The 24,387-nt window shown below is 39.4% G+C and overlaps 1 protein-coding gene across 2 annotated transcripts; it reads left to right on the forward strand.

Annotated features, from left to right (window-relative positions):
• The first annotated feature begins 1,335 nt into the window (after positions 1-1,335).
• Positions 1,336-20,120, forward strand: prss12 (serine protease 12). Of its 2 annotated transcripts, none has more exons than XM_058639615.1 (13): positions 1,336-1,669; positions 2,322-2,460; positions 3,684-3,856; positions 4,020-4,167; positions 4,676-4,854; positions 5,219-5,360; positions 5,488-5,708; positions 8,194-8,335; positions 11,246-11,451; positions 12,066-12,144; positions 12,391-12,513; positions 17,061-17,356; positions 19,409-20,120. In XM_058639615.1, exons 1-13 carry the CDS (start codon positions 1,336-1,338, stop codon positions 19,729-19,731), a joined length of 2,505 nt encoding a protein of 834 aa, XP_058495598.1. In that variant the 3' UTR covers positions 19,732-20,120. The 2 variants fall into 2 exon arrangements, with proteins under 2 accessions (XP_058495598.1, XP_058495599.1); XM_058639616.1 differs by having other exon boundaries at positions 4,023-4,167.
• The last annotated feature ends 4,267 nt before the right edge of the window (positions 20,121-24,387 follow it).

The following is a 24,387-nucleotide window of genomic DNA, read 5'->3' on the forward strand; positions in this document are numbered from 1 at the left end:
TGGATCAATTCTAAGAATGTGATGAAGGTGAATAAGGCCTACTATTTACACTAAAGAGTTATCAGCTGTGAGTTAATTTTCATAAAATGTGGCCTCCTACATAGTCTTGAATTCAATATTTGCCATTCTGTATTATTGCCATTTACACAGACACTGGTCTACGGTAAGTCGGTCTGTCATCATATACACTCTGGGGAAGGGAGATAGAAAGCTAATGTATAATCGTTTATAATTTTTATTTAATGGAATATTTAGACTATTGTGTGACACTAAATTATTTTTATTATAAGAGAGTATAAGAGAGCTACTAAACCTTTATTAGTGGATTCATGTGGGTTTAAGGTCAATAAACCTTTCTTTAAAGGTTGGGTAAAAATAAAACAGTATAGGTCAGCTGTTTATGCTATAGTGTTAACACTATATTGTCCCTGCATGTAAATGTGCTCTGTGTCACCTTATCTACTGCTCCATCTTCATCTAAATGTTGCTATCAGTGTATGAAGTGAGGAATAAGAGGATGACGAGAGAGCAAATTATGTCATTGGGAGTAAATCTAGTAATGGTGTAACTTCGAGAGCTCACTATTTCCTCAGGTGGTACTTGGTATAAAAGGTTTGACTCTGCACTAAGATATATACCACATCATTTATGTGAGTTTATTTATATAATGATATACATTCCTAGTCTTGAATGTATAATCTTGCAGACACAGTGAAAAGCATTAGCTAAAAACCTAATTAATAATGTTTATCACAGTAAACATTTTAAATGACACTCAGACAGAGGGTTGTTTTGCTGCATTAACAAACACAGTGACAAGAAAACAATATTAAAGAAGGCTCAAGATCAATAAAGATCAAAGCAGATTCACTCTCTGAAACTCAGAGATATAAAATGACATGTAGAAACACGTGATCATGTGTGCATGATAAACTTTTCTTCAGGGATCCATATAAGAATTTGAAAAACAATGTACTCAATGCCTAGCTAAAAAGAAATTATAACCAATAAATACCAATTTGCGGTGCTGTGTAAACACCAGGGCTGGTCATTATTTGTCTCTTAGAAATGATGGGACTTTATTGACATAAAATCCATACACAGTCTTGACTTAAATGGTATAAAATCGCAGTAAAGGAGGGGGTCTGATGGGGTATGCGTTGGGAAGCTGCCTGCCCCACGCAGACATCGCTTTATCGATCTGCGTCGTTTCTCGGGTCTCACTCCTCGTCCCACGGCGGAGCGATGGTGACGCTGGCTTGAAACGTTCTCTTCGGCTGATGAGAGAAATGAATGCCTTGTCTTATCTCCTGCCATCAGCTGCAGACATCAAACATGAATTGGACATTTCTCGCTGCAACAGTCGCACTTTTGGCCGCGATCTGCGACTGCGGTTCCCCCAGCAGCTTGCCTTCATTCATCCTGCCGTTAAGCGACTGCGTTCAGAGCCACGGGAGAGACGGTTTGTACCGAGGAGCGATAGACATCACCGAGTCCGGCGCCCGGTGCATGAACTGGACCGACGTGGCCGGCTTCAGGGAGCGCTACCCGGGGAAAGGGATCGGAGAACACAATCACTGTCGCAACCCGGACGGCAGGATCCGACCCTGGTGCTTTTTCAGAAACAACAGGGGCAGAGTGGACTGGGGTTACTGTGACTGTAAACAAGGTAAACATGCAGGCCCATTGACTGTGTATGTTACACTTGTACTAAGATCCTTCATTTAATATATAGAAATAAATAAATCAATTGGACTGGATTCCTATGAGTTGAAATCAATTAGTGAACAGATACAAACCAATGCATGCTGTCACAGACTACTGTTTTCAGTAAGTACTAAACAACAACAAAGTGTGTAGGTGAAAATATTTTTGACATGGAGATGACAATACTCAATACTACAATAGCTTATTTACAAATTTAGACACACAACAAACCTTGTGAAAAGTAAAGGTAAGAGAACAATGAAAAAAGAACAGAGTGGGATTTCTTTCTAGCACCACAATAACACACATGGTATTTTCTTTCTGGCATCTGTGTTTGTACATCATATGTAAATAAACTATATTGAATTTTCATTAATTTGATCCATAATATATTTGGACAATTGCAGGCCTTTATGAGGTATAATGTCTGTACAAAGTCTGATCTTTTGTAGAATATGTGACACATAATGAGGCAGATAGATAACAACAGACAACAGATAGATAGATAGATAGATAGATAGATAGATAGATAGATAGATGGATAGATGTCATATGTCTATAAGCATTTCTTTCAAACAAGATTTTTATACCCTCTGATCCGTTCTCTTATCTAGGTTCAGTGCGTCTGCAAGGAGGCCGCTCCAAGCTCGATGGCAGGGTGGAAATCTATCTGTCAGGAGTGTGGGGGTCTATCTGTGGAGATGACTGGAGTGACAAAGACGCTGCAGTGGTTTGCAGACAGCTGGGCAAGGGGTGAGTGAGAGCGCACACATTAGGGCTGAACAATTCATTGTAATTATATATATCGAAATCGCAATACGACCTTCTGCGATTTTCAAATCACGGGAGGCGTTATATTTTTTTAAAGCCAAGATGTGTGTCAAAATATCATTTTCAATTAATTATTGTCTCGATCTGTACACGTCTTATTCCACAGACTGAAGAGAACGTCTTTGTTTCTCACAGATCAGCACAAGTAATCACACAGTAATCATTTCATATGGGTTTTTCAAATGAAAATGAGAATAATGATGTCGAAATTACCATTCCCTCTGATATTGTGAATCATATCCCAATCGCAATTAGATATTTATTCAATATTACAAACTTTTCTAATACACAATTAGACACAGGTGCAAGTATAGATCTAGCACGTAAAGCTGTCTACAGATGTCTGTAATGATTGGATGAATGGATGGGAATTGTTGGGGATGTCAGAGTTTCCAAACACTGCTGACATATGTATGCAATCATGCATAGGTTCCCTTCACAGTCTTTGTACTGTTCTTTAGTGACCCTAGCATTCCACCCTCCACCCCCAGGGTTTTTTTTTTAAATTCCTTTAGTGCTCCGTTATTTACTCTGTCACCAGCTCTCTCTCTCTGCCCCATTGTCTCTTTATCTCTCTTTATCTCTCATACGCACATGTGAATGTGTCTTGTGGTTTTGACTTTGAGATGCTGTCAGATTAGAGCTCGCACGGGTTTGCAGGTCTCAGTGTGTATGGGCTGAGTTGAGTTCAGTTGGGAAAGTGTGTGATTTCCCTGAAGAAACGGAGACGTTCTGTCCCTGTACATGAGCATCAGTGCTGGCGTAAATACATACGTGTGTGACCTCTACATTTGAAATGAAAGAGGGCAAAAGTCAGCCATATGTAAGCTGGAATCATTGGTAATGACTCATGGAAAGTTATGAAAAGCTGCTGACCATACTGGCATGCAAAATGGCAGAACAGGATCATGGTTTCTGCCACTAGGCCACTATTTTTTTCACTCTGACATGGGTTGCTGTAACCCACTTACAGGATTTACCGTAAATGAGAAGAAATAACAAAAATATTAAGTAACAGTAATCAATATTTAATCAAATAAATAAATACATCTCTAAACCTGTTATCAATGAGTCCGGCTTTGCTATTCTAGTTTAATTGTGCGAAGAGTACATTTTCAAATGAGTGAAATGAATTAATCTTGCAGAATCTCAGGTCGTGCACGTGCCGTTGCCCTGGTTCGTTCAGGTATTGCCAAACTCCACTGGAGGGCGGTCCATTGCCAGGGAGAGGAGTCAGACCTGCTTCAGTGCCCCAAAACTACCTGGAATGGAGGAGAGTGCTCCTTTGCTGCCACTGTCACCTGCACTCAACAGCAAGGTAGAGTCATACAGTGGGGGGATTATTGTCTGTGATGGCTGAAGTTTTTAAATTGTTATTGTTACACATTTTGAAATATTAACAGTCCCTGTATTTTGTGAAAGCCTACGATACTGTACATCCTCTGAGTAGGTGACGCTCAAATCTTGTTTACATTCACCAGTAGCAACGCTCCCTATTCGGCTGGCGGGAGGTCGATCGAAGTCAGAGGGCACAGTAGAGGTTTTCCACGCGGGGCAGTGGGGCTCCATATGTGACGACCAATGGGACAACAGCGATGCAGAGGTTGTGTGTCGCCAGCTGGGGCTGAGGTAAATAGATAGCAATAACAGTAATAGTTCCCATGTAGGAAATATGTCTGTGAATTTGTCGTGAGGAAAAAACATGACCGATGGAGTAGGAAGTTGCGATGTCTTAATGTGGGTGTCTAGCCATCGCTCTCTCTGTCTCCAGAAGTATGAGAAGTATTCTTTCCATTCAGACTCACAGAGAGAGGAGCAAACAGTAAAGAACATCTGGAGGTCAGACAGTGAATCAGGCTCATTGTTCCTGCATGAATTTTAGTACCAGAGAGAAATGCATATTTAGCAACAGTCAGCTGTAAATATCCATGTGGGCATTTTTGGTGTATTCCACTGTGGTGTTTCAGTGTGGGAATATGCACAGCCTTGTATGATTAGCAAAATTCTAATGAAAAAAAAGTATTCCATTCACCCTCTGCATTCTGTATGTCAGACATAGACAGTATTTGTGCTTTATATCATATCTTTTACATAAAAGCCAAGCCTTATTCTCTTGTACTGTGTCCTCCGCTTGTAGTGGAGTAGCAAGGGCATGGGGCCAAGCACATTTTGGGAAGGGATCAGGCCGTGTGTGGCTGGACGAGGTGCGTTGCACTGGCAATGAGCTCACTCTGGAGCAGTGTCCAAAAAGCGCTTGGGGGGAACACAACTGTCTGCACACTGAGGATGCAGGAGTATCCTGTCATGCTCTTACAGGTAGGCCGACTCTTCTCAACATGCAAAATATATTCAGAAAAACATGCACGTGAAAGCTTAGAAGATCACTCTTCCTGTGAGACACAGTTTTGTTTTTAACACACACGAGGAGTAAAAGTCCAATGACCAATGTGAGAGGATAGTTTTAGATTAGGGCTTTTCAGCTGCTCACAAAGTTTTATATTCACTTCTGCCACCAGGAGTTCAGCCATTCTAAAATGCAAATCTACAATAATTTAAAACATGTAAGGTAAACATTATTATAGGAGGAAAAGTACTCGGAAAGTCAATAAAAATATACACCGGTATGTTCATAAGCAAGAGCATTGCCAAACGTATGTGTCCCGTCTGTCTCTCTGTCCAGATGGTACTGTTAGGTTGGTAGGTGGCACAGGGAGCCACGAGGGACGTCTAGAAGTGTTGTACCATGGTCAGTGGGGGACAGTGTGTGACGATGGCTGGACAGACTCTAACACTAAAGTGGTGTGTGGACAACTCGGTTACAGGTAATGCAAAATATGCATGCCACCGGACAAACGCAGACAAATAAACACAATTACATCTTGTGTCTATGTGCAATCTGAGAGCACTCGTGTGTGGATTTGTGTGTTTGTGTGGATCTCTACTTTGCAGATTAGGGGAAACTCTGCCTTCTGAAGGACTAGACATCACCCCAGTCCCACGCTTTGGGGTGGGTTCAGGTCCTATTCTTTTGGATGATGTGAGCTGCACAGGGAAAGAGTCAAGCTTGCTGCTGTGCAACAAGAGGGAATGGCTCCGTCATGACTGCACACACCATGAAGATGTTAATATCGCATGCAGCACCGTGCACAGTGGAGAGAGTCTTCCGACTAGTAAGAAAGACTTAACTGTTAGACATATCTAAAAAGTTCCAGTTACCACAGACACCACAGTTCAGTATATAGTATGTGACATTTAAAATACTGGTTGTGTATATGATTAGATACATATATACATATGTGGATGGTCTCTGTTTTTGAGAATTTAAATGACAGGGTGGTTTCCATAGTGACAAATTGAAACCATGTGGTGGTAATTTAGTATAGAAATGGGAGGCTTGCAAGTTACTAAGTTCACATGTGGGCAATATCTGAACCTTTCTGGCTGTGATTAGTTGTGGCACAGGTATTTGACTTTATACATGGAATTTTGGTTTCAGAGATGGTCATAGCTCAGAAATGACAATAATGATGTTCTTAAAGTTGTAGTTAGTCTTTCTAAACTAATTGTGTATTAGGTTTTAAATACTATTTGATTTGGCATCTGGGATCAGAATACCGTACATTACTTCAGGATCCAGATCATTTAAAAAATAAAATAGTTTGTAACTTAAATATACAACCTATTTGTTCATATAATATTCATCATATTCATATAATGCTGGTTAAATCTATCAGGTTTAGGGTGCGACATTCTCAGCTCACAGAGTGACACATTATAAGCGTCAATGAACGGACCACAAGTGGATTCTATTGCTAAAAATAAATCTCTATTTGAAATATAATAGTGATGATGACAACAACAATGACAACATGACCAAAATGAAAATAATAGTCATAATAAAACATTAAAAGTGTAGCATTGCCTCAAAGGTACATGACGGTGAGGAACAACAAACCAAATGATTTATGTAATTTCCCTTCACATCAGAAAACTAGGTAATGGAAATATGAGCCAACCGGAAGATTGTTTCTACGATCTCTGCCAAAGAGAACCTGCAGTCAATTAGATCTCATCTTACTCAGAAGAGGAAAGCCTTCTCTAAGAGATGGATAAGGGATAATGCTCATGCTCACTCTAATAGGCACAGCTGTCGTGTGGATTTCCCTGCCTTATTAACTGGATTGCTTGTAAAGTCATCATGTCTAAATGGACCTACTGCAAAAGCCTTCAGTAAATCACAAGCGTGCACCAACTTTTCTTTTAGTCACCGCTTAAAACAAATGATGAAAACCAGGCACCAATTAGACGACCTGTCATTAAACAATCCTCAACACATGATTGGTGTTCCAAAAGATGCACTTTAGTTGGGGGCGAGTCAGGTAAGCGGTGGCAGCAGTGACACTGCTTGTTTTACTGCGTGCTGAAAGAGAGGGGAAGGGTTAAACTGTAGCTCTATGAATCAGCTCATGCTTGCAGCCTCCAGACACAAATAAATGTGTGGAAGGGTGGAAGTGAAAGGTAACACTTGTGCCTTAGATTTAATTTACTGTACATATGTGTTGATTTCTCACTATTGAATGTTGAATGTCTGGTGAATGTTACAAAAAAAAAAAAGACGTTTTGAAAGGAGAGCATATGCTATGGGCTAAATAAGCCGTTTCATTTGTTTGGTTAAGATAGATTATAATGTTTGGCAAAAGCCTCAGGGACACCCTCACCCCACAAAACACACACTAAAGACTTATGTCATTACCACATAGCATTTGTGTTTGAGTGTTGTGGGAGTGTACACCCCCCCTCTTCCTTCATAGCATGCCAACTGGGAGATTTGGTCAGTGTTTCTTTTGGAAAAGGAGAAAAACAGATAAGCAAGGCGCTGCTTTGAAGAGTCTTTCTCTTTTTTCTATTCTGTTGGCAGAGACCGTCACAACCTTGTTTCACAGCAGTGTGTTTTGAGGAAGGCTAGAAATGTGTTTGTGTTTCCAAGCAAGAGGGAAAAGATGAGCATTTCCTCAATAATGGTGATGTAAACATTCCCACAATTAGCTCCATTTACCGTACCTTACTCCGCCCCCTTCTACAGCTCATACAAACTACTTCTGAATGTGTCAACCTAGGACTCCTGTTAAACAATGTTGGAAGGTTTCACCTTAAAAACACAAAATGAAATGTCAAAGAAATATTCTAGTTCTTATGACCCCTGTCTCTGGCAGCTCAAGCATGTTGGCAAATAAAGTACTTAGTGAGCTGACGCCTGGCAGGAGTGTAAGCTGATCCTGAGACTGTTCACACATGGAAAAGGCATTAGTATACACTTAAATGAGATTAATGTCTGCGTGCGTGTGTGTGTGTGTGTGTGAGTGTGAGAGAGAGAGAGAGCGCGTGTGTTTATGTTTGTTCATCTGAGCTTCAAATGATGATGGATTGTTTAAACTTAAAGCTCAGACAAGCTCTCTTAATTTCAGTTTAAGGATACTCAGGGGTTGAGCACATGCAAACACACAGGTGTTCCAGCTACTTCCTTTGAAGAGAACATGAGTGCACATGCCCGCTTCACGAGACAGTTTAGCCTGGAGGATCAAGTTATGTGGTTATTTCTACAAACAGGGTCCATATGGGTGTGTGTGTCTGTGTGTGTGTGTGCACATTCTGCAGGTGTGCCAGTAAGGCTTGTGGGAGGAGAAAGGTCCACAGAAGGCCGAGTGGAGCTCTATCTGTCCGGGCAGTGGGGGACTGTGTGCGATGATGGATGGACAGATCGTGACGCTGAGGTGGTGTGCCGACAGTTGGGCTACAGGTATGTAAGTGTTTGTATCACACATCTATCATCCCCATTCACAGGGTGCAACCTTGGGGTTAAATGTCTTGCCCTGCGTCACATGGGAATACTGTAGACTAGCAAAGCCGGGGATCAAATCCGCAGCCTTCAGGGTTGAAAGACGACCAGCTCTACCACTGATCCCACAGTGGAGTATGACTTCTCTCGTTGCAGACTATAACAAAGAACGCAGTTTTTAGCTTGCAGTTTGTGGTACGTTTTATAATCTGAATTCAGCTGCCAGATTATTCACAGGGACATGAACATATCATCACATTACTTCAATACTGACGTCGTTTCACTGGCTTTGCTTTCAACAAAGATATATTATCTGTTCGTTTTTAAATTATTGTATGGTTCATCTCTCCAGTTTTCGTCCTGCTCGCTGACAACCATCCCATCAGACCTGTCAGGTCATCAGACAGTGGTTTTCTGGTAGAACCTTGAGTAAAATCGGCAGCAGGTAAAATTGCATTTAGTCACCAGTGTGAACCTGCCCTCTCCAATGCTTTACCTCATGTAATACTGTTTATTACATTTAAATCCAAGCTAAAAACCATTCTGATTTATCCAGCCCAGTGTACAGTATGTGTATGTGGAAGGATTGTTGTTGAGGCGGGCAGACAGTGGTGTTGGTGAAGTTGTATCATGGATGTTGACTGGAAGTTGTTTCATCATTTTTTAAAGTAAAGCCCATTTGGTGTCTTTGTGATGAAAGTGCTCCCTAAATACATTTGCCCTGACTTCCTCCAACAGTCCAATATACTCACTTAATGGAGAGCCGCCAGTATTTAGATTGAGCTCTGCTACGAATCTTTCCATTATTTTATTCTTGTCAAAATGCCGGATGTTGGAAAGGTTGTCAGATTCTGGAGAGAAAGATGTGAGCAGTTAAACTGCAATGTGATCACTCTGGACATTACATTCCCCCTTTTTTTAGTGGATCCAGACTGCCAACTTTATTCTCGCAACCAGTCACCATTTCCGAGATCTGGCAGATTTGTCTTAGACTTGCTCCCCTTTTTTATGTCTGTTTTTCATTGTTCTAACTTTGAGGCCTTCTCTGTTTCCACTTTCCACTTCATCACCATAGACTCAATATAAAAAGTGGACCTAGCCTTCTGGTTTGCCAGGTGAAGCTAATGAGTAAGTACGATTATATAGAATGCCATTAGGGGGGGCGACTCTGCTGGTTGCAAAGAAAACAGTGTGATTGACAGCTGGTATCATCCAAATATGGGTCTGGTTGCAGGTGATGTCTGTGAATTGGCCGCTAGTTCATCACACACACACACGCTGGACATCTGTCAAATTGCTTTGAATTGTTTAAAATTGCAATGGTTAGTGAATTAACCTTTTAAAAAAAGATCATGATCTTAAGTGTTTGGGCAGATATTTATGTGGTTGCACGTTTTTTTTAAGCATTTAGTGACCTTTTGCAAAGCCAATATAAATATCCAGATAAAAGGCAGGGCAATTGTGTTAAATACACACATTCACAGTGAAAAATGCACCAAAGAGAGGCAAACTATCTAATCACATCCTCTCTGCATCCCATAATCCTTTCCTTTGAGACTTTGAGATTTTCCAAAACAATGGCTGTGATATGGCAAGGGAAAACGGTACCATAACAAACTGTCTCCATTTTCCTTCTCATCACACCTCAGTGAAGAATTCTCCGTCCTGCATCGTCAACCAATTCTTTCTGACACATCTGTGTGTAGATAAAAAAAAAAACACATCTGGAGAGCATAAGCGTGAGAGAGAGGGGAAGCGTGTTGGAGGCGTGTAAAAGCCATGTTAGGATCACCATTCTGTCTTGTGGCAAAAGGTCATTACATAGCAGGCCCCCAAGGTCTGGAGGTTGCTCTGGTGATGGGGATATGTCGACACACACCAATTATATTTAGAGTCAACAAAGAGGTCCTACATAAAAACTTGTACAGCACAGCTTGGTCCATAAAACTTTACTAGGTAACAAAATGATGATCTAAATGAAGCTACACTGTGATGAAGTCAGTAAATCCAAAGCATATTTAATAAAAGCAATCTGATGTGTTATGATATCTTGACACTGTACTGTGCACATGTATCCACACATTTTGTTTCTGTGTTACACAGAAAATATGTGATAAAAAAAACCTGAGTTGTTTTACTTGCATTTCTTATTTGAACCGGATTCAAACCAGCTTGTGTTGCCACCCTTTGACGCATCACTCAGAGACACAGACATGGATGCAACACTCGATGTCTTAATAAGATATATGAGATTCCCTTTGGATCAATAGGACAAACAAGACCTGTCACCCACTGAACCCCAGGGTAGCAACATGAAATCCTTGCTCTCACTTATCTATCATTCTTAATTCAAATCAGCCCACAGAGAGCACATACACAACCACATCCTACACGCCTATGTGTATTAGTTGTTTGCTAATTAAATCAGAGTGCAGATAGTTATACAGATACTGTTGCCATGACCTGGTTTGTGTCACAGCCTGAGAATGTCAAACCATAACATCTATCTATTATCACCGCCTATGAGACCGAAACATGTAACAGTTCACTCTTCAAAACTGATACTGATACTTTTTTATACTTTCTAATACTAATAATTTATACTTCTAATATTCAAAACAAACTCAGCATGAAGAGACACTGCGACTAGAAAGTTTCACCTATCTAATAATGCGTAAAAGAAACAAAAAACATAGCAATTACTTTATTTGTTGTCGGTAGAATTTAGGATTGAGTATAAATTACTTTTTATGTCAATGTGTTGTTTCTCTTGAGCTTATGACGACTCCGCCCCTTTTCATTTCTTCAAACTTAAAACATGTTGTAATGGGAAATGGTGTGAACATATCTATATCTGTGTCTCCTCCTCAGTGGCTCAGCAAAGGCCCGTGTGATGGCATACTTTGGGGAAGGAACAGGCCCAATCCATGTGGACAATGTGAAGTGCAGTGGTGAGGAGCGTTCATTAGCAGAGTGCATCAAACAAGCACCAGGTACACATAACTGTCGCCACAGTGAGGACGCCGGGGTCATCTGTGACTATGGCGAATCTCAGCCCAGCAACAAAGACGTCAAAGGTCAGTCAATTCATCAAGAGTGATTTTTGTTTTTCTTTTATTGCTCTGAAAAAAATAGAGCTTTTGAGTTACTGGGAGAATTGACGGTATGTGTTTAGCAAACAGTTCCAGTACGTCATTTACACAGAAACATTTAAATGTGAAACAAATGACTTTGTCAGAAGGTAATGTTTTAAAAGGAAAGCAGAGTGGGCTTCTCCGTGTGTGTATATATATACATATATCCAGATGGTAAAGTGGTGAGAGCAATGTTATTGCTTCTGTCACACTTAAGAGCAGACTCATACAATCCTTTCTTTTACCAGCACATGTGTTATTACTTTTTCACTTGTCACACACACATGCTTTGAAGAGTCAAACTAATGCAGAAACCTGTTTTTGTGTCATCAGTAAGATCAATTAGGTTTTTATGAATAAGCCACTGAGCTTTGTTTATAGATTTCAACACACACACACACACACACACACTATGAAAATGATCTCAAGCTTCATATGACGTATTAACAGATGACTTTTGTAATGTTTGTTGAACCTCAATGTATGGTTTAACAATCCTCACCCTCCCTTGGACACTCTCACATACACATACCTCGTTCCTCTTGTGTCTCCGTCAGATCCTGTCAGCTCAATTTGTGGTCTGCGGCTCATACACACTCGCCAGCGCAGGATCATAGGAGGAGAAAACTCTCTGAGGTGAGCTGGAAGGGACAGCAGGGATTAATAACAGCACACAAAAGCCTGCCAGACACATATAGAGGAAAGAATATTGGAAGCATGTTAAGTCCACAGACTTCAGATGGAAAACAGCTGATTTGAAGCTACAGGCAAATAGACATCCAATTGTGTGTAAGTGCACACAAATGTTCTTCATATGCAGTGATTATTACAGCATTTTAAATGATATTTGCTCTTGTCTCTCTCTGTGTGTGTCTTCTGGAGGGGTGGCTGGCCATGGCAGGCTGCGATTCGTTTGCGTGGCTCTCGAGGGGATGGGAGGCTGGTGTGTGGAGCAACTCTTATTGACTCCTGCTGGGTCCTCACCTCAGCGCATTGCTTCAAAAGGTCAAACACATGCATATACACAGAAACACATCCACATTTTAAACTGTCACCTTAAACTTGCACAAAAAATGAAGTTGTTTGTATGGGAGAGAGGGAGGTAGTCAGGAGCCAGAATTGCTTCATTATCTATTCATGTTAAATACGTCTGGTCTGGGGGGGGGCATGGCGCCACCAACTTGATATCCATCACCTAATAAATACAGCTGAGCAGGCTGTGACTTAAGGAAAAAAAGAAAAAAGAGCATGAAGGCAACATTTGTGAAGCACTGAGACAGTTGAGTTGAGTCTTGGGGCATAAGCTATAGTATCTGCATTTTATACATACACAGTGTGATGCCAGACTCAATATGGAGATAAATATCTCTTGGTTCCAGTGTGTTTGGGTTTTTGTAGCTAATCCAGAAGTCTGCACAGGCCCCATCAGCTCAGTCCCGACAAATCATGATGTTTCCACATTAAATACAGACAGAAATCATTCACAGAACCTTTCCTGTACTAATTCTCCAGCAATTCCCAGGCTTTCCCGGTTTTACTGCATATACAGTAACTTCAACTATGTGATTTATGGTCTTTAAATATGACACACAACAGAAGCACACAGCTGTGCTGCAAATGAAAACCATTTGCGATGCCTCAACCAGGACTTGTTGGGCTGGTTATTGCAAACAGTTGACACCAGGATAATCATAGACTGAAATGATAGATTTTTACTACTCTGACATCAGCAAGTTATTTAAAGCAGACACAGTAGGCATTATAGTGGCCAGAATACTTAACCTTATATACAACAATGTCTTTAACAGATTATTTCTGTGTCATAGCTTGATTGTACAAAGACAATTTAAACCTGATGAACTTGGGAAAATGTATAGTTTATTTGCATTGCCATAGTCACACATACTGTAACAGTAATCCCCAGAGACAATGGCTGGTTTACCTATTGAAAATAATATAGATATACAACACATTACTCATCGAAAAAGTCAAATGTCTTGTACAGCAGAGGGCGATGTCATTGACTGCTGGAAACAAAAGGAGTTAGGGTGAAAGAAAAAACAATAACAACTTGATTTCCCTCACTGAAAATGTTCTGGTGGATACTTTTTTTTTTGCCTCTTTTACTTCTGTCTCTCTTCAACTGTTCAATTGTTTAAATTAAAAAGTAAGGGTGATTAAACAGTATTGCCAAGAGCAATGTTAAGACTAGAGATTGGAGCATTGCACATCTATGGCAAAAATAGAGCAGAAAAAGAAGAAATGAACAAGTTCACCCTGGTTAAACTGCAGCTCGGGCCCGATACAGTTGAAGCATACTCAGTGGTTTTAGCTTTCATGGTTATGGCAAATAAAACTAAATGTTGTTACATCCAGGATGAAGCAACTGCTAGCCTCACAAATACACATGTACACATAGATACCAGTCACACACCTCATGAGTCACCATTTACAAATGGTCAAATATATGCACCGTCTGCAGACTCATTTATCACTCACTCACTCACATGAATCAAAATACTGTTTGTGTAGGACATTCTGAAGATGCCCTGTGGCCTTTTTGATATGAAGAAAAATGGGTAAAAAGGAGATGAGAGGAGAGAGGTTTAATCAGTTTCCCAGTTTTGGATAAAAAAGTGATAGACTATTACTACTACTGTACTCCTCCTCCTCCTACTAATAATAATAATAATAATAATGCCTCTTCCGCCAATGCCAATCCCTGTTTGCTGTGACCTCAACATACAGCAACCCTTCAACTGAAACTCCCAGCTTTCACACACTCCACACGTAAATACTGCTCTTATTAGTCAGAGCCCTGGAGGCCTCGGCCTTTAAACTATTTGTCCAATCAGATGAAGTTCATGCTCACTGTCAGCTATCTTTAGTTTAACTGGTTTAAAATAGATGACGACCGAGTTGTTAGCCTCAGTGATGAGCGTAAACGAAAAGTGAACTGTACATGAGGCATTATTGAGCAATGATATCATGTGTTGTGCAGGTTAACATGGTGCACACACTCACCCGTTTGCATGCTGTTAATTATATCCAGTGACACCCATCCATCAGGCAGTTACTGTATCATAGTAACACTCTGAGAGGTGATAGCTGCAGGCATTCCTGATATAACAGAGCCTATTGTTTGCACATATACACACCTGAATACCACACAACAAAATAACAAAAGACTCTTTTCACAGACGATTTAACCAGTAAATAAAAACAACATTCTACCAAGTACTTGTCTCGTCTGTCTGCATGTACTGTACATATCACTCTTCATGTTAATATTGGCTGTGACAGCTTTGAAAAGTAATTTATTATCAAAATATTTACTTCCACACTGACATTGTCAGCTTTCATTTGGCAATAATAAACGCAGGCATGACAACGATACAGAAAATAATTATACAGACAATAAAAATTAGCTATTTGTTTATGTCTTTATTAGTAGATTCCTAAATATTGACCTTAGGTCAGTGATCACAAGTGATCTTTCTAGCTAGACCACCAGTTGACACAGGGAATTGGCTCCATGACAAAACCTCCTTCTCTCATTTGTCTTACCCACCCTCTCCTTTGTTCTTGTCTTTGTCCCCGTCTCATGCCGTTCCTCCTCTCTCCCTTGCACCTACTCCATTTCAAAAAACCCAAACATATCCAACATGAACCACACTTCATTATGTCAACCTATGAGTCAGATATGTGCAGAAACACACAAATGCAGTGACAGATTTATTACAATCATTCCTGCATATACCAATTCTCAGTCCAGGTTTTTATGTGCTTAGCCCCTAGACTTAGCCTGGGAAGTGTATAACGCCTTTCTCAGAAATGAACAATTAATCCAATAAATGTATCATAGCACTGCAAAGATATTTTGGTAGAGTAGAATGTGGGCACAGGGGCGAGGAGGAGAGAATTTATAGCTGACAACTTACTCCAGGAAAGCTATTAGGGCTAAGAATGTAGCATCTAAAACATTTCATCAGATGAAAACACAATAATATATAAAGTACATTTTAATTTTTTTTACAAAAGGTCACCATACAGTTAAAAAGGAATAAATTGATAAAAGGATAAAAATGAAACAAAAATGTTTTCATCTGCATCAAAACAACATGCTAAAGATAACAACAACTGACAGTTCAGCCAAAACAGGTTGAACTGATCAGGGAATGCAACCACTGCAGGTAAATTGGACACCGTAAATTGACCATAGGTGTGAGAGTGTGAGTGGATGGTTGTTGCAACCCTCATGCAACCCTCATGTGGAGGATACAGTGGTAGGAAATGGACTGAAGGATGGATGAAACCACTCCATCAAGATCTTGGTTCATTCACTGGCCAACACATACAAACCAACAACCATTTACTCTCACATTCACACCGATCAATTTAGAATGCCCAATTAACCTCTGCATGTGTTTTGGACTGTGGTAGGAAACTGGATTTGGAGAAAACCCATGTACACGGGAAGAACGGACTGGGTCTCCTACCAGCAACCTTCTCACTGTGAGGCTAGAATGCAAGCCACTATGACATCATGTATAACCATATAATCTCATTGGGTGCAATAGTTTTAACAGTATTAAACCTTAATTGGAGAATGTCATTGCATAAATATATTGTTGTTTCACCTCAGATGAGGTGAGCACAAACGTGTGAGCACAAATGTTGTGCATACAGTGTACAAGCATGTTCTCATGCATGCAAAGTAAAGTAATGGGTAATGGAATGAATTTGCAAACTTGCACAAAGAACCCTTCACTTTACTCCTTTGTGCTTTTGGTTTTACATTGTGTCATGTAATAAGGAGGTTGCTAGTCCTAGTAATTACTCAGGTATTTTTATTTATATCCAGTCAGTAATCATGCTTTTGTCAGTGCTGCTTAACATTTGAAAAGACAGCAATTGACTTAATTGTTTCTGAGTCATTGAAAACAGTATTGCTTATGGCGTGTTTCCACCAGCTCTGCTCGCCTCGCCTCACCTCGCCTCGGCATGCCACGGTTAAATTGCATTTCCGCTAGCATAGCACCTGGTACCAGGTACTTCTTTTAGTACCTGCTCTGCATGACGTCACAGACACAAGAATCAAGACTTAACAATCTTAAAAACGTTGTTTAATCTGCAACAATTACCTGGGGAGATGTCTAAAATCGCAATATTTAACAGAGGAGTCTGGTGTGACGATCGTGACCGGCGAGTGGCGTCACAAATCCCGCCGCTGTATTTCAGTCGGAGTCTGTGCTCCGGTCATGGAGGCATTACAAAGGCCAAGATCTTGGTTAACTTGCCAAAAATACAATTGGAGAAAAACACTGTAAGCCTTAAACATAAAAAATAATCCTGGGCACCTAGCACAGATTTAATGTGTGCTCAGTGTAACCTGTTTGTACTTGTTTGGTTCTAGATGAAATGTTGTAGAGGGAACCTCTGCCAGCGCTTGTAATATTATTGTTCTTGGTTGAGCAATGGGATTGCTAATGCACACACACCCTCTTTTTCCAATAGCCTCTCTCGATTCTTTACTTTATTCCTCTCTGCAGATATGGAAACAGCACCAAGCAGTACAAAGTCAGAGTGGGAGACTACCACTCCCTTGTCCCTGAGGAATATGAAGAGGAATATGGCGTTGATCAAATTGTCCTCCATCCAAGCTACCACTCCCATAGCAATGATAACGACCTGGCCATGGTTCGTCTATCACCGGGGGCAGTGGGACAGTTTCCAGGAGAGTGTGTGTCATTCAGTCGTCACGTCCTTCCCGCTTGTCTGCCTGTGAGGAAAGAGAGGGTGCTCAAACAAGCCAGCAACTGCCACATTACTGGCTGGGGTGACACAGGTGAGGAAATCCTGGTGAATATAAAAAAAGGGCCCAAAAACAGTAATTTACTTGCAAAGGTAACTAGAGGTGAAACAATGAATCGATTATTAATTGATTACTTAATTAATCGACACCTATTTTAATAATCAATTAATCGGTTCAAAGCTTTTTTCACGATTGAAACAACTTATATGATTGTGTAAGCTTCTTAAATGTGAGTATTTTCTTAATTTCTTTGCTCTGGATAACAAAGAAATCATTAAAAGTTAATCATTTTGGTTTGTGGACAAAACAAGACATTTGAGAACATAATCGTTTCCAGGTTTGACAAACACCGGCTCAACATTTTTAAGGTTTTCTGATATTTTATGGCCCAAACGATTAATCGATAAAATAATCAACAGATTCATCGATTATGAAAATAATCGTTAGTTGCAGCTCTGAAGGTAACAAAGGCAGGCAAGGATCAAGTTTAGAGCGGCATTTCAAATGATCAATATTGAGAAAGTTGTGTCAACAAGCAACCAAGGTTAACATACATGCAACCAAATATGACAGTGCACAACAATTATGAAAACACAAGGCTATAAATATACTACTCTGAATGACCTAAAATAATACAGGTTGAAAATGGTAGATACAACACAAATATATGAAATAAAATCACTTTGCTGAAGAAATGATGAAATAAAACAGAAACTGCAACACTGAAATCTTTGCTGTGGTTAGCAGACTGTGAATCAGGGCTGTTAATACATTCCTGATGATCACCGGAAGCATGTTTCTGTGTGTGATGAAAGCAAGGTCTTTAATAAATGTAAAATATTTGGTTTATATAATGCATATAATGTAACTATAATATATATATTTTTTTTTACAAGGTTTTGCACCTCAGGGTCATGATATATGAGAGGATGCTCGGTCTATCAGCCCTTAGATGAAACAAAACTGATGACTTAAGAGGACATGCAAGTTGTGGTCTTGACTATTGATTATTTTAACAACAGTTTTAATAAACATGTTCAATGATTAGGAGTGTTTTTCATGCTCTTCATGACAGACATGCCTATTAAAATAAAAATAATTTGTACTGATTTCACCAGTGCAGACTTGAGAAAAAAACACAAATATTACTACACAAGTAATTGCAAAGTTTGTGTAAAATATTTGCACTCGTTTTGAGTTATTACTGTGTATCTGTTCATACACTTGGCACCCACCTGCTAGAGATCTTCAAATTCTACGCTGTTCCTAGCAACTGAATCACAAAAGGCTTCAAAAGGTCACAGTAAACATGTAGAAATATGTACCCACCACTGGGGTTTCCCCTTAATATCAACTGAATTAATGTGCAATAATAAAATCTGTTTGTGCTGGTGGAGGAGAGTGGGGTTGTTGTTTACTGTGATGATAACACAAACAGAATGTTGACATTGCGTGCTGGCTGTTTGACTTCACCAAATGTCTGTTTTGCACAGCTGCTTGCACTTGGCTATGTGCCACTTTGAGACACACACACACACACACACGCAAACACATGTTCCACACACACCATACCACTTTAAACTACCATGGCGAGTAAATCACAGAGTCACCACAATGAGAGTCAAGGAGGAAAGTAACCCAACACTGTACAGTAGAGACTGGAGTTCAGTTTTCATCTGTAGTTCTTTCTCTAGCTTGGTTCGACAAACACAGTTGTCACGAAGAAGGACCGTGCCTCTGTGATTAATAGTTAGTGGTTTAAACCTCTGCAAACATTGTTGTCCTCAGGATGAAGCTCTAGTAAGTAACATAATGTTTAAAGCCACACCTTAGAGAGAGAGAGACATAGATAGGAATGTGATCAAGAAGTCTAAATAAGTCACATGTGGCACTATATGAGTGGTCAGGTGATTGCATTTGAACGGATCCATTTCAAACTGGCAGTTGTTGAGGCAGAATTGGTAGAACGCAGATATTTGTTCCAAATTCTGCCAATTTAATTCTCCCAGTCGTTCAGTATGTGATAATTACACTTGAAAACTTCAACTATAAACCTTTTAACTCCATTTTCTCCATCTCTCTCAGGTCGTTCGTACTCCAAGACCCTACAGCAGGCCCGGCTCTCAATGCTGCCCCGGCGTTATTGTCAGCAGCATTTCCATGGTGCGTTCACAAACCGCATGCTCTGCGCTGGTAGCACTCAGTCTGAGAGGCGCGTGGACAGTTGCCGCGGTGACAGCGGAGGTCCGCTGGTTTGTGAGCGTCCAGGTGGGGGCTGGGTGGTTTATGGGGTCACATCCTGGGGTCATGCTTGCCGGACACAACAGTCACCTGGTGTCTACACCAAAGTGTCTGCTTTCAGCTCTTGGATACACAAGGTGATAGGACGTACTGAGAAAAAGCCATGAAAGACAAATATCAAACAACTGACCCCTTTGAGAAGGAATGTTGACTCTTCGAGACCTCACATTTGAAATGAAAATTACAAGAGGGCAATGTTGGAGGGGTTTTTTTTTCTCTCTCTTGTATTACATTTTTTTTCCCCTTCGTCATGTCATTAGCACTTATTTTAATGATCTCATTGGGTGCAAGAGTTTTAACAGTATTAAACCTCAATTGGAGAATGTCATTGGATAAATATCTTTTTGTTGTTTCACATCAGATGTATTCTGTATAATTTATGAAACGTGTGAGCACAAATGTTGAAAAGGGACCATGTACATACAGGTATACCAGCATGTTTTCATGCATGCATGCAAAGTAAAGTAATGGGTAATGGAATGAATTTGCAAACTTGCACGAAGAACCTCTCACTTTACTCCGTTGTGCTTTTGTTTAACATTGAATTGTGTAATAAGGAGGTTGCTGGTCCTAGTAATTACTCAGGCATTGTCATTTATATCCAGTCAGTATTTGTGCTTTTGTCAGTGCTGCTTCACATTAGAAAAGACAGGAATAGTGTGTGTCTCTTAGTCATGGAAAGCTTAGTGTAGATCTGTTGACGGTAATTTTGTTACATGTGTTGTCATAGGTCTGACGTCGTCAAAGGAAGACAATCTGGTACACTTGAAAAACACAAAAGCATACACTGCACTGCCTCCTTGTGTGATGTTTACTGACTGTGTTATAATACTGTAAACTTTCTACATACAATTTTCTATATAAAAAAAAGGTGGAATTTGTTGAAATGGGTGTTACAAAGAGCATAATCTGTTTCTTTAAACCTTTTAAAGTTGACAGCAGTCAGAACAGCAGAGTTCTGTTGGTTTCAAAACTGTCAAAGTCAGCACCACTGTGTTAGACAAGTGCGTACATAGTTTCACTGGTATATCAAATGGGTCCATTGGAATGGCAGCCATTTTAAAGGTTGTTCTCACTTACAAAACCAAAAAAGAAGAAGAAAAAACAAACAAATGCAGGAAATGGGACCGGCTGTTTCATTGTGAAGATTTAAGAAAACAAATACATATTCTACTGGCATTTAAAATGTTTAATGTTGAAGTATAATGTGTTTCAATAACATGTCAAATGCAATTGTTTTTTTTGTTTTTTACTGTATTGTTATATATTTTCTGGATTGATTTTTTTTTTTGCTTTTATCTCAAAAGTCATTTATGTATTTATGGCATAGTCGACAAACATAGTCTCTGCATATGGTTGCAGTATGTATTCTTGTACCTCAACCAACATTTGCATTTATCCAGGATTTGTATCTCACAATGTGTTAAAATGATAATATTTGAATGCATTGTCAACTAAGGGATTTTAGTTAGAAATGTTGTTGACAATCATTGTAGAAAGAATGGAAATTCCCAGAACTGGATGTAGTATCTGATGTAAATGTGTTATTAATTATGGAACAATCTGAAATAGCATACATTTTACTTAGACTTCTGAACCTGCGCTCCTTTTTTTGTTTTGTTTTTTTGTTCATTATAAAGCTGAAGGCACAACATGCTGTATTTGGATCTGTAAGTATAAAGTGACACATTCTAATATGTTTTCTTCTGCTAAATGGGTGTCCTTATTGTCAAGCAGCACCCCCTTGTGGCCATTGCTACAAATTACAAAATGTGGGGTTATAGATTTTAACAGTCAGTGAAAAATATCCCACGACAAACAAGTTGAATCTACTTACGACTGAATTTAATTTTTTTAATGTGAGATATTTTTATTGGGTGAGAATGATAATTAGACATGAAACAAATATATACAATATAAATGAAAAGATAAACAATAAATAACAAAGAAAACTGGAAGAGCTTCATAATGCACATTACGGTCAAGTACAACCAGCTCTTAAAAGTATGTTTGTGTGGGTTATTAAGTGCTTTGTAATGTGAGGAGGAGGAAGTTAAATTCAGTTCTGGACTGTACAGGGAGCAGTAGTCCAATTTAGATGTAAGAACTGTTTTGTTGATAGAAGAAGGCCGTCAGGCAGAGTTTTGTTTTATATGTGATTCATCTGCTTCCTGTGTGTGTGTGGTTTTTCTCTGGGCTCTCCGGTTTCCTCCCTCCCTCCGTTTTTTTTGTTTGTCTATATGTGGCCCTTTCCAGGGTCACCAACTCCCACCTTTTGCCCTTTTCCCTGCTGGCATTGGCACCAGCGCCCCATGCTACCCTCATGTGGAGGATGAAGCGGTAGAAGATTCAAATAACATGTCCTGGTGAAAATAAATCCAAGGCTCCTTACTGTGGAATTGGAAGGGAAGTCATCCAAAGTGTCAATATGGTCAGATTATTTTCCTTTAAGATGTTTAGGGCTGAGTTGAAAGGTAAAAATGTTACAGGTCATCCAGGACTTTATGTCTTTGAGGCATTCGTGGAGTTTAATAATTTTATTCATTTGATCTAGCTATAATATATAGTATTCTATTATAATAGGCTTCCATTGTAATTTATTAATTGTTACTATTTTGTGTTATAATTGAATCTACAAAAATAAATCAAGTTACTCGTTACACAGATATACCTCCCGCTGAGACCCAACAATCGGAGAAGCCTCATTGCTGTTTGAGACGTGAACCCCTGGATGGCTCATAACTTTCTCCAACTAAACACGCGGAGATAAGGCTTGCTAAATCAGTGTCATCATTTAAATCACTTCTTAAATCTCATTTTTATAGACTTGCCTTTATGTGATGCTGTCTTTTTTTACACTTTTATCTCATTGCTTTTCTTTCTTAAATCAATTTACTGATAAGGTAATAATAATTTCCTTTGTCCTCTAATGCTGCTCCATCTCCCCCTTTTTCCATCCCATGATGTGTAAATATAGCCATTATTATTATTATTTGTTTTATTTATACTGTATGTATGTATGTATGTATATATATATATATATATATATATTACATTACATTACATGTCATTTAGCAGACGCTTTTATCCAAAGCGACTTACAATAAGTGCATTTAAACATTTGGGTACAAATAAGAGCTAGAAGTAAGTAAGAGCTTCAAGTAAATCAAACTATGAAGTGCTAGTCATAAGTGCGATATATATATATATATATATATATATATATATATATTTTTTTTTTTTTTTTTTTTTTGTCGTCGTCATTATCGTCTTAGTCGAGGTAGAGTCGGAAGAAATGTGTTTTTAGTCGGCGGCGGAAGATGTGGAGGCTTTCCGCTGTCCGGATGTCGATGGGGAGCTCGTTCCACCATATATATATATATATATATATATATGTGTGTATTTTTATTTGTGTTTGTCAAAGCACTTTGTAAATAGTTTTTTTTTTTAAAGGCGCTTTTCAAATAAAGCTTCACTTACTAAATAAACGTAGGTATAAAATGTTACATACTTGATTCTGAGAGAAATAGAAAATGTAATTTCTTTAGCAAATGTTCTTTTTCTAATTGATGCAGCTGCATTTTGATGTTGATTTATCAGAATGTTATTGTATGGTAGGCACATATTCTGAACAGCCACATATATCATTTTACTAAATGATATATGATATACAAAACGGAAAGTCCGGTAATATTACAATTATCTCGCAGGTTTATTTCCTTCATAATCATACAGCAGGAATAACTTTAAGTCATAATACAGGTAACAAAAACAACAAACCGAATTGCTCACTACATCAAATCACAAAGCACGAAGGCACAGTCGAAAAACTGCTTGCTTCCCAAATCAGCAACACCTGTGTTTGGTTTCCCTCCTTCTAGAACTGGATCCAATTTGAAGAGGCTGCTACTTCCTCTGCACTTGTGGTTTGCCAGAGGTTAGTGCAGCAAATTCAGTGGGGAATCTATCTTGCTGGCAAAAAGTGATTATGGAGATCTCGGCCTCCAAGAGATCTTCGAGCGTCACCTTCTGATTCCCAAGTGATGTTGAGAAAGCTTGCATCTCCTTATGCACATCCAAACTTGCTGTTACATTAGCATTGGTGTTTGCAAGCTCCAACTCTTTTCTTTTCTTACTTAGTTTGAACAGAGTTCCTTTCAGCTAAATGAGCCATGCAACTACAACCTTCAATTTTTGCCAATCAGAGAAATGGGTCTTCAATTGTGATGTAGCGTTGGTGTCAACAAGTACTGCATTGACCGTCAGATTTCTCTTTACTTCTGGGTCGTCGGCAGTGACACTTGTATCCACATGAAAGGTCGGCCACGTTTCTTCAGGTTCTTGTAGGAATTCTGGGCCTTCCATCCATCTTTGCTTCACAAGATCTTCTGCCTTCAATCACTTCCGTGGATGGTACACACCATGGTGCAGGATATACCACACCTTTCCTGTTGGTGTTTCAAACGGCGTAGCCATTGCTAATGACATCAGCAAGAAAGTTGTTGTACTCATCATGAAAGCTTTTCAGACCACAAACACATTAAATGGCAACACCAAGGTTGTTTGGCATCAAAGCAGATTTCCCTTTGAAAGGCAGTTGAAACGTGTAGTGTCCGTTCTGAAGCTTTCCATTATCTCCATAAACTTATTTTCTTCCCTTGACATTTCTTCCTGATCTGTAGAGGCTTTCTCCTTTAGATAGTCCAATTTCTACCTGTATGTCTTCCTTCCCAGTTTAAAACATTGTTCCAAAACATGACCAC

The sequence above is a fragment of the Solea solea genome, chromosome 10 (assembly GCF_958295425.1).
Source record: "Solea solea chromosome 10, fSolSol10.1, whole genome shotgun sequence".
Classification (NCBI taxonomy): Eukaryota; Metazoa; Chordata; class Actinopteri; order Pleuronectiformes; family Soleidae; genus Solea; species Solea solea.

Bases quoted from the DNA above. Each gene is read 5' to 3' on its own strand.
- prss12 (XM_058639615.1), top strand. From the start codon at position 1,336: ATGAATTGGACATTTCTCGCTGCAACAGTCGCACTTTTGGCCGCGATC. The intron at 4,855-5,218 runs GTAGGCCGACTC...CTCTCTGTCCAG, and splicing joins ATCCTGTCATGCTCTTACAG to ATGGTACTGTTAGGTTGGTA. The intron at 5,709-8,193 runs GTAAGAAAGACT...CACATTCTGCAG, and splicing joins TGGAGAGAGTCTTCCGACTA to GTGTGCCAGTAAGGCTTGTG.